Source organism: Zophobas morio, unplaced genomic scaffold, assembly GCF_036711695.1.
Source record: "Zophobas morio isolate AGI-343-1 ecotype UQ-CSIRO unplaced genomic scaffold, CSIRO_AGI_Zmor_V1 ptg000022l, whole genome shotgun sequence".
Classification (NCBI taxonomy): domain Eukaryota; kingdom Metazoa; phylum Arthropoda; class Insecta; order Coleoptera; family Tenebrionidae; genus Zophobas; species Zophobas morio.
The window spans coordinates 8,446,606-8,458,925 of record NW_026972127.1 but is presented as its reverse complement, the minus strand read 5'-3'; the positions used below and the strand labels follow the sequence as shown (position 1 = coordinate 8,458,925).

At 32.8% G+C, this 12,320-nt stretch overlaps 1 protein-coding gene across 1 annotated transcript; it reads left to right on the top strand.

Annotated features, from left to right (window-relative positions):
- Positions 1 to 2,874: 2,874 nt before the first annotated feature.
- LOC135133506 (zinc finger protein OZF-like) lies at positions 2,875 to 4,564 on the top strand. The gene is made up of 2 exons (XM_064061943.1): positions 2,875 to 3,092; positions 3,154 to 4,564. Exons 1-2 carry the CDS (start codon positions 2,967 to 2,969, stop codon positions 4,372 to 4,374), a joined length of 1,347 nt encoding a protein of 448 aa, XP_063918013.1. The 5' UTR covers positions 2,875 to 2,966; the 3' UTR covers positions 4,375 to 4,564.
- Positions 4,565 to 12,320: the final 7,756 nt, after the last annotated feature.

The window sequence follows — 12,320 nt, the reverse complement described above, 5'->3', positions numbered from 1 at the left end:
TACCATCTAGATGATATTCCTAATATAACTACAAAATTTCACAACAATCGGTCCAGTACTTTCGGAGATTATCTGTCTAATAAAAATCCGGAACGGCAGACAGACGGACAGACGGACAGACGGATAGACGGACGGACAGACAGACGGAAATGGGAGACCTATTTCTTCGTCTTCTAGGGGTCATGAAAGATCGAGAAAACGTAAAAGTAGAGAGTCGGCCGACGGACTCGATTACAATACTTCCTTTGCTTACGCCCGGGAAGTAAAAAACTAACAAAAATTTCTAAAAACAACAGATCTGGTGTGAAATAAAACTTGTGCAGACAAAAATATTACGTGAGGTTAGAAACTGCAGAGCATGAAAGTTTACGTTCAATTTAAATTATACAACAAAGAAAATTACTGAAGTTAAAATTGTGAGATAGAGAAATATTGTTTGAGGTGAAAATTGCAAAGCTAACAAATTTACATGATATTAAAGCTTGTGCGCACTTTATCAACGATTCAAACAGAGTTTGCATTATGTTAAATTATGCCACATTTCATCAACGATTCAAACAAAGAGTTTAAGTTATGTTAACTGATGCCTTGATCCAGGTGATTGGTTACTTAAAACAATTAGCTTTGTAATAAACACAAAAATATGCAGTCAGCGTTGCGAGGAAATGCCTTAGTGATTTAATTTTTAACGTTGCGAGAAAATACCTCAAACAAAATCAAACGGATCCTGACCAAGTGAATTTCATGAAAACTCCTAGCAAATGTCTGTTACATTGTGTTAACACCAGTTAACGATTAAAATCCTAACATGAACTGTGAATTTACAAACAATGAATTAAATTTACACGTGTTGGCGTCACAAGAATTAGCTGCGCGTGTTGGGGAAAACCGTGGCGTCGCCGTCGTACGATTAATTGTCGTTAAACAAAAGCTTCCTCCCTTTTATTAACTACCAAGGCAACCAATTTAACTTAGCTAACTTAACTTACAGCGTCTTTTCACGATGCTCTCAGTCACGAAACGAAAACAACAATGACGCTCTCACCTCTCTACCAAGCGTCCATCTTCTACCAAATGGCCCTCTTCTAACCAACCCTCTAACTAAAATCTCAAGTAGACTACACACTACCCAAAAGCGCTAACGTGCACATGGTTGCCTATGTTTAACGATTTTTTTTAATTGATTTTTTTTTCTCAAATTCAAATTATTCAGATGTGATTTCGCGCCGCTGTTAATTAATTTCAGCGCAAAAATTTGATTCAAATTCGGTCATCCCAATATAATTTTTAATATATAAAATACGACACTGCTTCATTTATTATGTATGAATCCGTCTTGAATTTCACCCTAGATGTCTAGATTTTTGAAAAAAAAAACTTCTTTCATACCAGTTTATTTATAAAAAATTAAATTTGAATTTTTGACTTGGCGTGATTGATGCAGGATTAATTTGGGCAAGTATCTTTACTTAAACTGAATTACTTTAATGCATATTATACCTGTTTCGTCCCCACAAAGAAAAGATTAACCCAGTAGGGAGTTAAAATCTAAAACGAGTTTAGCACAGAATTTGTTAAGAAACCAGGTAAACATAATATACATAATCTCGTCATCATTTTAAGGGTGAGCTAAAGCATATTCCAGCATAGGGAAATACATATCAACTTCTACCCAAGTTTTTGCCAAAAGTATACGTCCGATTGTAATAAACTTCAGACAGTTGAAATGGGCGTAAAAAACCCTACCCAGACTGCTTTTCTGTTTTTTAAATTTTGTTGTCAAAAAAAACTACAACGCGTTAAAATTGAGATATATGACATTATCAGGTTTTCGCTACTTGTGGATCAATTTTAAATTTTCAAAGAGGTACATTAGTAGAAATTGTATCAAAAAATCCATTGCGCAAAATTTTTAAAATTTGTGGCCAAACAAACTTTAGCCATTTTTCTGGTTCACTCAATTCTATAACAGGTAACCGCTAGAACCCGTCCTTTTAAACCCCTCATAATCCGACAATAAAATTTTATGAGAGTTTAATCTGTAAGTCACAACTCAGTCAGAGGCAATTAAAGACAGACTTTTAAGTTTACAATATCTTGTAGCCCCCTTCTAAGCATTTAACAACATCCCCTTTCTTAAAGATTAAAACATTTGCATCCGCAGATAATTATCGGTGGACTAATATTTACGATAAGTTTACACGTAGCCACTAAGATATTTTGAAATCCAATCCAATCCCACCAATGCAAATTTTTGTTTAAAAGTTGTTGTAGTTGACATCGAACTTTTTTTATTCGTGACTAGAGTGGAATGAAATTAGGTTCAAAAGAATCGGCTCTTCAATTTTTGGTAAAATATGTAACATGCCCCACAACAACTACATCTAGCGCCACAGTGGATGTTTTTAAGACAAAACGTCATGCCTTAGCTGACGAAAATTTTGAATGTCAGTTATTATTGAATTTAAAAGAATATAGTGCTCCTGCGTGAAGTATTTATTTGTTTTATTTTATTTACAAATATGAATGTGTAACAAATGCGTCAGTAAAATAAATCAGTTATTGCCTTTTTCATTCTAACACGTTTTTTCTTGACCCTTTGGACCCACACAACAAATATCTAAAATTGTGTCTTACATCAAATTTTTCAAAGTGCAAAAAGTACTTGTTAAAGTAATGTATTACTTTTTAAAAGTAATTGTTCGATTCACTGCTCTTACTTTTCATTCTCATGTTCCAGAATATTCCGTTCAGACAATAACAATGTTAATGTGTTATTTATCGAACCGGAACCCTAAAGAAATTGTCTGAGTGCGACCCTGTCGCCGCACGGAACATGACAGCCACAAGTGACAGCCACGGCTGTGATGACAGCTGTCAAAGCAAACTAACCTCATTTTATGTTATCAATTATTGCTATTATCGAAAAATTCAATTTAACTACTGTCGATGAAATCATCTAAACAATGTACAATCCCGCGAATTTACAAATCGAGAGAATCTGTCGAGTATGTTTGAACGAAAACGAAGAAATGAAACACGTATTCGAGGAATGTTTATTCGAAAAATTAAAAGAATTAGCAACAATTCAGGTACAGTATCACTGGTATTAATAGTAGTCGTCATGTGTAGTAACAAAACCGACTTCCTTAGATCGAAGAAAACGACGGTTTGCCTAATTTATTATGTAATTACTGTGTTCACGAAGTAAACCGATGGTACTCCTTCAAACTCCAAGTAATTAAAAGCGACAAAACCCTGCGTTCGATACAGAAAGAGCACGAAAACTGTAGCAACAATCACACCAACAAAGACAATACTGAATCGTTACGACAAATCAAAAAGCAACACGAAGACATAAGTGAAAACTCAGACTGTGATCAAAACGACGATGACACATTGTACAAGTCTGACCCGCAACTTCCCCAAACTTTCCAGTGTGATATCTGCAAAAAAGAAGTGAAAACCATACACTCGTTACGCCGCCACATGAAAATCCACACTGGCGTAAAACCACACACTTGCAAAATCTGTGGTAAAAGCTTTGCAGAACCGGGGAATCTCACAAAACACGCACGCAGGCATACCAACGACAAAAAACACCAATGTAACGAGTGCGGCCTGCGTTTTTATGAACGCAACAAACTGACAATACATATCCGAACTCACACAGGGGAAAAACCGTACTCTTGTAAGGTGTGCTCGCGAGCGTTTGCGACTCCAGCGCAAGTCCAAATCCACATGAAGACACACACTGGAGACAAACCGTACAATTGCGACATTTGCAATAAGGCTTTCCCCTACAGTGGGTCGCTAGAAACTCATAAAAAAATACATAGGGGAGAGCGGGCATTTGTGTGTCGTGATTGTGGAAGGTCGTTTTCACAAAAGGTGAATTTGGACAGTCACGTGAGGACAAAACATACACACGAGTGTCCGTATATGTGTAATGATTGCGGGAAAGCGTATCCTACGAAAGATCAGTTGAAAAATCATTTGAGACACCATACAGGTGAAAAGCGGCCCTTGAAACACACCTGCAGTGTTTGTGAGAAGAGTTTTGGGACTCCTGCAGAGGTGCGGATCCATATGAGGATACACACGGATGAAAGGCCTTATCAGTGTGATTTGTGTGGGAAAAAGTTTAGAGCTTCTTCTCATATGACGTCACATAGACGGATTCACACTGGAGAAAAAAATCATTGCTGTATGTATTGCGGGAAGGCCTTCAGAGAGTCGTCGACCTTGAAGATACATATTCGGACTCATACAGGGGAGAGACCTTACAGTTGTAAACTTTGTGGGATGAGTTTTACTCAAAGCAATACACTTAATACCCATATGAAGATTCATGGGACGGCTACTAATGGATGAGGGATGGGTTAAATGGTCAAAGATGTATAGTCATGTGACACTACCCACCCAGTTGTGACGATTGGTGGACGTTTGATTTCCAGTGAGATTTTAGTTGGAGCAAAAATGAATTTTGGGTCAAGCTCGATGCATGCGATAGATGATTATAGATTTTTTTTCAGTGGAAGAGTGAATAATAAAAATTACGAAAGTTGTTTTTTATTAATTGCGAGCTGTCAAATAAAAATAAGTTTTTTTAGTTATAACTTGATAAACAAAATAGGGAAGCCTGAATAAGTCAGTTTCCTAACGCCTGGTTTAAATTGCGGTGACCGAATTTGAATTAAAATTTCGCGCTGAAAAAATTAATAGCGGCGCGAAATCGCATTTGAATAATTTGAATTTGAAAAAAAAATTCGTCAAACATAGGCAACCATGTGCACATTTAGTTCTTTTTTTGGTAGTTCGTAGTTCTGCTAGGGAATTTTAGTTAGAAGGTTGGTGGCAAGAAGTTGGCTTTGCTTGGTAGAGCATCGCGACCCTTCACTTTTGGTTTGTTGTTGTGAGTGAAAACCACGTGGTGAGTAATCCAGGTTAAGTTTAGTTGTAAATTCACAGTTCATGTTAGGATTTTAATCGTTAACTGGTTGTAACACAATTTAGCAGTCATAAGTTTGACCAGATAAAAGTACCTGCTAGGAGATTTCATGAAATTCACACTACACAGGCAACTAGCTATTTGTAGAGGACTCTGGTCTTTTTTGGATCTTTCGATCTTTTATAAGTAAAGACTCCTCCAAAGGAGTTGTTTTCGCAAAATTGTTTACAAGTTACTAGTTTATTTGGGGAGTCGTAAAAGTATTTGTGTTTCCACCAAATTAGGCTTAATTAACTCTAATATGAAGATTTTTAGTGGCTAAATGTGCTTTTTGTTAAAATTAACAAATTTAAACCATGAAATTATAAAACTGGACAAAGACATCGTGTCCAGCCAAACGGCGCCAATATTTAACTGTGAAATTATAAACCTTGATTAGAATGGTGTGAAATCATAAAATCCAAGTTTCACAAGGACAACCTTGATTTTTACGATAATGACGATTGTTCTGATTTATACCAACATCTCCAAAAATAAGTAAATTTATCGCCCGTTACACTCACAATTTTAACTTCCGTAATTTTTCTTTGTTGTATAATTTAGATTGAACGTAAATTTTCATGCTCTGCAGTTTCTAACCTCGCGTAATTTTTTTGTTTGCACAAGTTTTATTTCATGCCAATTTTTTTTTTGTTTTTATAATAAATCTTTGCTAGTTTTTTGTTTTGTAAATATTTTGTTGATTAATGCTTCCATCATAAAATTGTCTGCTATTCAATCTTAATCTCAGATAAGAATTCTTTGCCGCTTTAAATTTCACAAGAGTGTAGGCGAATTTAAATGTTGTTTATTGCTCTTTTTGAAACTTTAATACTTGTTCAGGTGTAGTTTAATGTCGGAGTTATAGAAGTTGAATATTTAAATGGAATTTAGGTTAAATAACACAGAAACACGTAGCGGAAGCGGAGTGCGCGGTTCCTTGTCGAGCTGGCGGCCGCGTCATTGCACAAAAGATGCAGGTCTTGTTTTTTTAATTTCCTTTATTTTTTCGATGTCGCTGTAGATTTTATAATTTTTCTATTATTCAATTTCTCAAATCGTCAATCATAATTTTTCAATTCCTCGATTTTCCAGTTTTAAAATTTTTCAATATTTCGTTTCTTTGATTTTTGAGTTTCTGAATTTTGAATCTTTCGATGTTTCAATTTTTTTGTTTCTTTATTTTTCCAGTTCTTGATTTTTTATTAGATATTTTAAAGTTTTCATTTTATATTTTTCATTTTTTGATTCGCGAAACAGAAAAAACGAGAAATTGCAAAATCGAGAAAGCATAAAAAATCATATAATAAAAAATAAAATTCTCGAAATCAAGTCTTATGATTTTTTGAAAAAGGTGTATTTATTTACCTTGGACCAATTTTTTATATCACAATGTTTCGTGTTTGGTTTTTTTTAATTTTTTCAATGTTTCATTTTTTCGACTTCCATTTTGAAAATGTTTGGTTTCTTCATTTCCTCGATTGCAATTTTTTATTTTTCGATTTTTCAGTTTTTCAAATTCGTGATTTTATTTTTCATTTTCGCGATTTTTTAATTTTCATTTTCTCGATTTTATACCACAAATTTTTGTTTTTTCATTTCCTTTGTTTTTTCAATGTTTCTTTAGATTTTATAATTTTTCTTTTATTCAATTTTTCAGATCTTCTAATTTTTCATTTCCGCAATTTTCCAGTTTTTCAATTTTTCAAAATTTCATTTTTTCCGTTTTGCATTTTTCATTTTTGATTTTTAAATTTTACAATTTTGCAAATTTTCATTTTTTTATTCGAAAAGTTGAAAAATCAAGAATTAAAAATCGAAAAACTAAAAATTGGAAAACACTGAAAAAACGAAAAATTGCAAAATCGAAGAAGTGGAAAATCGAGACCCTTAAGAAGCGAAAATATTTAATGAGTTGAAAAATTGGAGAACTCAAAAAAAAGAGTTTCGCCTCTGGTATGGTTAACATACTGAATTACCGTGCTCTTTTGCCTTATTGTTAACCCTGCTCCTGAAGATGCCACTTACGAAAATGTGCGAAACGTTGAGCCCAAAAACTCAATTTACACGGTTCCAACCCAGAAAACGATCATGTATTGATTCTGAAAGTGAAGTCTCCGAAATTAATTTTTATCGTGTTTTAAGTTTCTAAGAATTTTTATTAGTATTTTTTAGTTTTAGCTGAAGTACTGTTTTCTGTGTATCACTGCTTTATTTTGTTTTATTATTAATTTTTCTGTTTGTTTTTTTTTTTTAGAATTTGAGTCTTTATAATTTAGTAATTTCACTAGATATGTAGATTTTGCCTTTTTGTTTTAAAATGTGCAGACTTTTTTCACAACATAAAACTTAAAATATGTTTAAAATGGAAAATTTGTATAAGGAAATATAGATTTTGCAATTACCATTTTAATAATGTTTTAAGTTTCTTGTTGTGAAAAGATGGCTATGTCGTATATTAAGAAAAAAAACCGCAAAATGTAAGCCCCGCCCACCCACCCTATCTCAATTCTGATGATTTTTTTTATCCGTCGTAAGCCGAGGGGCGGAGCTTAATTGTTAAATCCTTATTTTTCTACGAGAAGTTGCCATGTGAAATATTTTCTTAAGTAATCGGGTTATACAAAGGAAAGTAAATGTATTAATTAAAAAAGGAAACCAAAAGAGACGCCCCACACATCCGTCTAGATCTCAACCGTGATGAATTTTTCATTCGTTGTCAAATCGAGGGGGGGGCTTAATTGCAAAATCCATATTTGTCTGGAAGAATAAACCATTCTAAACATGTTTTTTAGTTTCTAACAATAAAAAAAGTCATCACAATTGTGATGAGGTGGGTGGGCGGGGTTTATATTTTGTCCATTTTCTTAAAATGCATACTATTCTATGCACAACACGATACTCAAAAACATGTTTTTAATTTCTTCTAAAGAAATAAGTATTTTGCAGTTAAGCTTCGCCCTCTTGGTTAACTGCGAATAAAAAAAATCATTACAATTGAGATAGGGCGGGTGGGCGGTCTTAGATTTTGTTTTTTTGTTTCAATATATGTAGACTTCTTTTCACAATATAAAAATTAAAATATGTTTAAATTGGAAAATTTGTATAAGGAAATATCGATCTTGCAATCAGGCCCCGCCCCATAATTGCAAAATCCATATTTCCAAATGTACCATTTTAAACATGTTTTAAGTTTCTTGTCCTGACAAAACGACTACGTATACTAAGAAAAGAGGCAAAATATAAGCCCCGCCCACCCGCCTTATCTCAATTGTAATGATTTTTTTTTAATCGTCGACAGTCAAAGGAGCGGAATTTAATTGCTAAATCCTTATTATTTCTCTACAAGAAATTACCATGTAAGACATGTTTTTTAGTATCGTGTTATTTTCACCATTTTAAACGTATTGTAAGCTTCTAAGAATAAAAAAAGATCATCACAATTGAAATGGGGTGGGTGGGCGGGTTTAATACCTTGTGTATTTGCATCCAGTTATTTTAATTCAGATTTTTCTTTGTTTTTACTAAATTTGTGATATTCAAATATTTGGATTGATTCAGAACGTTTAATTTGGTTTCATTTAAAGTTTTGAAAATTTTTTTTTAGTTGAGTACTAAGAAGGTCTTCAACTTTTTGTTTGTATCCTCTATATATTTGGTGTTTTATTTAGCGGTACTTTTCCAACCTTGGGGTCCACCACTTGCATCTGAACACATTGCGCCACAAAAAAAGCACAACGTAGGTTCCATTTTGTCTGACGGTCACAGCCAAGGCCAAATTTTTGAATTTTTTTTAGGTTATCACAATATGAACAATTTCATGGCTATTAAATTGTGTTAGAACCAGGAACACTTGAAAATCTTAACATTAACAATGAATTTTCAAACAAAAACAAAGCCATTACCAACCCCTCACCAACTACCAACTTAAAGATTGACATTCACTCATTTCCTAGACGAGGTTGTAGAGCAGCTTTCAACAGGAAAAGGTACAGGGGCGGAGCTTAAGATGCGCCACTTGTAGTCGGGCTAGCAGTGGCGTAACATCGATGTATTGAGAAGGAAGTTTCGGCTGAGTTACATTTCTTTCAAAAACAATTAAAAATAGAGCAATTTCCACAAAAGAATACAGACAACCATTTAATAAAAATAAATTTATTTGTTTGGTAAAAAAATAGACTTACGTAACAATAAATTATGATAATCTATCACACAAAATTTGGTATTTTTAATTATTAAACGAGTTTATAATGTGAGGGATTATAGCATGAGTAAAAAATTTCACGAATCCCTCATTATAAACCAGTATCATATACTATTTTATAGTCGACTAGTCTTAAAGCAACAGTTAAATCTTTAGATAAAAGCGGGCTTAAAACTCTGAGAATAAGCAACCTATGACTATAATTATATGGTTTTTAATTTTCTGGCACAATTTATCGATACCGTAAAGTCGGATTATAATAAGGCTTAACGTTTTCTGTCTTTAACATTGAAGTAATAATCGCAGTTCGTATTCTAGCATTCGTTTATAACTAGAGCTTCGACTGTACCGTAATTTAACAGTAATTATTGCTCACTAAAAATTACCTTTTTACTTCTTTTACTTACTTTTTTATTCAACTCATACATCAAATACAGCACTAATAATTGTTTAAATTCTTTTTCTATAATGTCAACGCTAATAAAATAGAAAAGTGATATTTTTATTAACCGCAATAATATTTTAATATTTCAAAATCGAAATATTCATCGCCGCTGCCACTGCTTGCACGATATTTGTAAGGCCAAACCAAAACAATGTTCTGCGCACTCCCACCACCTGTACCCTTTTGTGTTGAAAGCTGCTCTACCACCCTAACTAAAGCTGCACAAAATTGCCTTTATCTAACTTATTTTCTTAATTTATTTTTCAAATTCAAATTGTTCAAATGCGATTTCGCGACGTTTTTTTTCCTCTCGGCGCGAAATTTGAATTCAAACTGGGATACCACAAATAAATTAAGAAAAATATCGCACTGTGAGAGCAATACTCACGTAACTCAAAACCAGCGTGTTTCGAGTAATGATGATTTAAAATTCCCAAGTTATTATATATTATTTGTATCTTAAATACCAATGGCTTCGAAATACATTATAGTCGTATTGTCAATCTATTATTAATCGTGTTTTTATTCCTTTAGAGTAGACCCTTCTACTCGTTATAGAAAACAAGAAATTTTGACTTACGTGACTATTGCACTGCTACACCATATCAAATATTTTGGCTTGCGTGTTAATAAATTTAAGACAAGAGCAAACTAGCAACACATTGTAATGAAAAAAATGTAACAAAACACAAAACAATCACAGTATTAATTAATTCAACATCTACACTGATCGGCAAAAAAAAACCGGCCACCCTGAAAAATTTCGCAAAACCACTTTAAAACTTAATTCAACTAGTGATCGTTATTTTATTAAAGGATCATTCACTATTGACACATGATGTACAAATTAGCACAAAAAAGAAGACAATTAAACGCAGAATTAAATTTAATTTAACAAAATAACAGAAACAGACCAAGTACGATATTTTCTTAAAAAAAAAAAAACAATAAAGGAGGCTGTTGTTGTAAATTGTGTTTTTCATCGTTTGATTATAAATTTGGCAATTAATAAACGTTTTCACGTGAAAATAATTCCGTTAACTCTTACAGACGTCTTTCGTCGCTCTGTTTCTGTTATTTTGTTAAATTAAATTTAATTCTGCGTTTAATTGGCGTCTTTTTTTGCTAATTTATACCTTATATGTCAATAGTGAATGGTTCTTTAATAAAATAACGAGCACTAGTTAAATTAATAATTTTTAAAGCTTCGTTTTGCGAAATTTCAGGGTGGCCGGTTTTTTTGCCGGTCAGTGTATTATGGCTAAATTGTTATAAAATGTGTTATAATTTTATTTATTTCGTTTTTTTATACATAATTGATTCAGTCCATCGAATTTTTTTACGTATTGCTAAAGGACCTTCATAAATATTGTTTAATCATTTTCATTTAAGTCTGATGCGCCATTGTCGTAATGTTCGGGAATTGATTGACTATTATTTCCTGATATATTTTATACTTCCTTTCTATACGAAGTTACAAAATTCCAACGGAGTTTTTCACAAATTTTAATTTTTTCATTTCGCTCTAATTAACTTTCCTACCTTTCCTATTCAAAGAAAAATTGATTTCCATGTTTTCGGTCAATTTTTAACTATATCAGAAGACATTGTCCATTTGTTGTGTTCAATTTGTACCTAAATTAGTAGGAGTATCAGATTATCAACATCGACTGAAATCTCATAGCTTCATAGCTTACGTGCATTTCACTTAGTTTTGAGATACGGCAGTCTTGCATTAAGCGCACACGTAATGTTCGGAAATGCAATACAAACATTTTGATGACTTTGAGCATTGCGTAACTATTAAAAACCATTTATACTTTTATATACTAAAACTACATTAACTTTTTTATGCATTAATGATAAATTTAAGAATTCGGCAAATTTTGACTTACGTGGGTATTGCTCTCACAGTGCGATATATACTTTTTGAATTTAAAATATGTTGTACACAGTATCTTTTTCGGGCAGGTGTAAAAACCGAGCAGAGCTAAATACAAGAGAGGAAGTAAAAAGTGTGTAATATACAGAGTCATCAAAATTGATTGAGAGAGTTGGTAAACCTGAACTTGAATAATTTGGTTTATTAAGTTGTATAAAAATATTAGCTGTCAGATTTGAAGTTTCAAGTTTCAAATTTCAAAACTCAGTGGCGTCTTTTTTCGACTTTTTTTTTGGTAAAAACATTAGTTGTCAAATTTGAAGTTTCTAATTTTTGTCACGCCACTGAATTCATTGCCATATAACCTTAAACAAATCTGTCATAAGGTTGACAAACTTCACGACAAAAACAGGGGGTACCAACTCTCTCAATCAATTTTGATGACCCTGTATTTTGAACGTATTTCCGGTTTTCTAGTGCGACCTAATCGTACACCTACCGAGTTTTTTATCTTTGAAATAGGGCTCTGTTCAGTTTTAAATTTAAAACGAAAAATCAATACACTGCTAAAATTCAAAAAGTATGCAACTAACATTACGTCTTCGCTAATAAACATAAACTCTTAATTAAAATTTAAAATTAAGGGTTTTTTCTGGTCCAGTGCAACTGGCCTCAATTGGAGTCAGTAAAACATAAATTCAAATCCAAATCTGAAGTTAACTTCAGTAAAACTTAAGTCCAAAGGTGGTCCAAATTAAAGAAAGAAAAATACATGATTCCATTTAATATCAAGTACTCG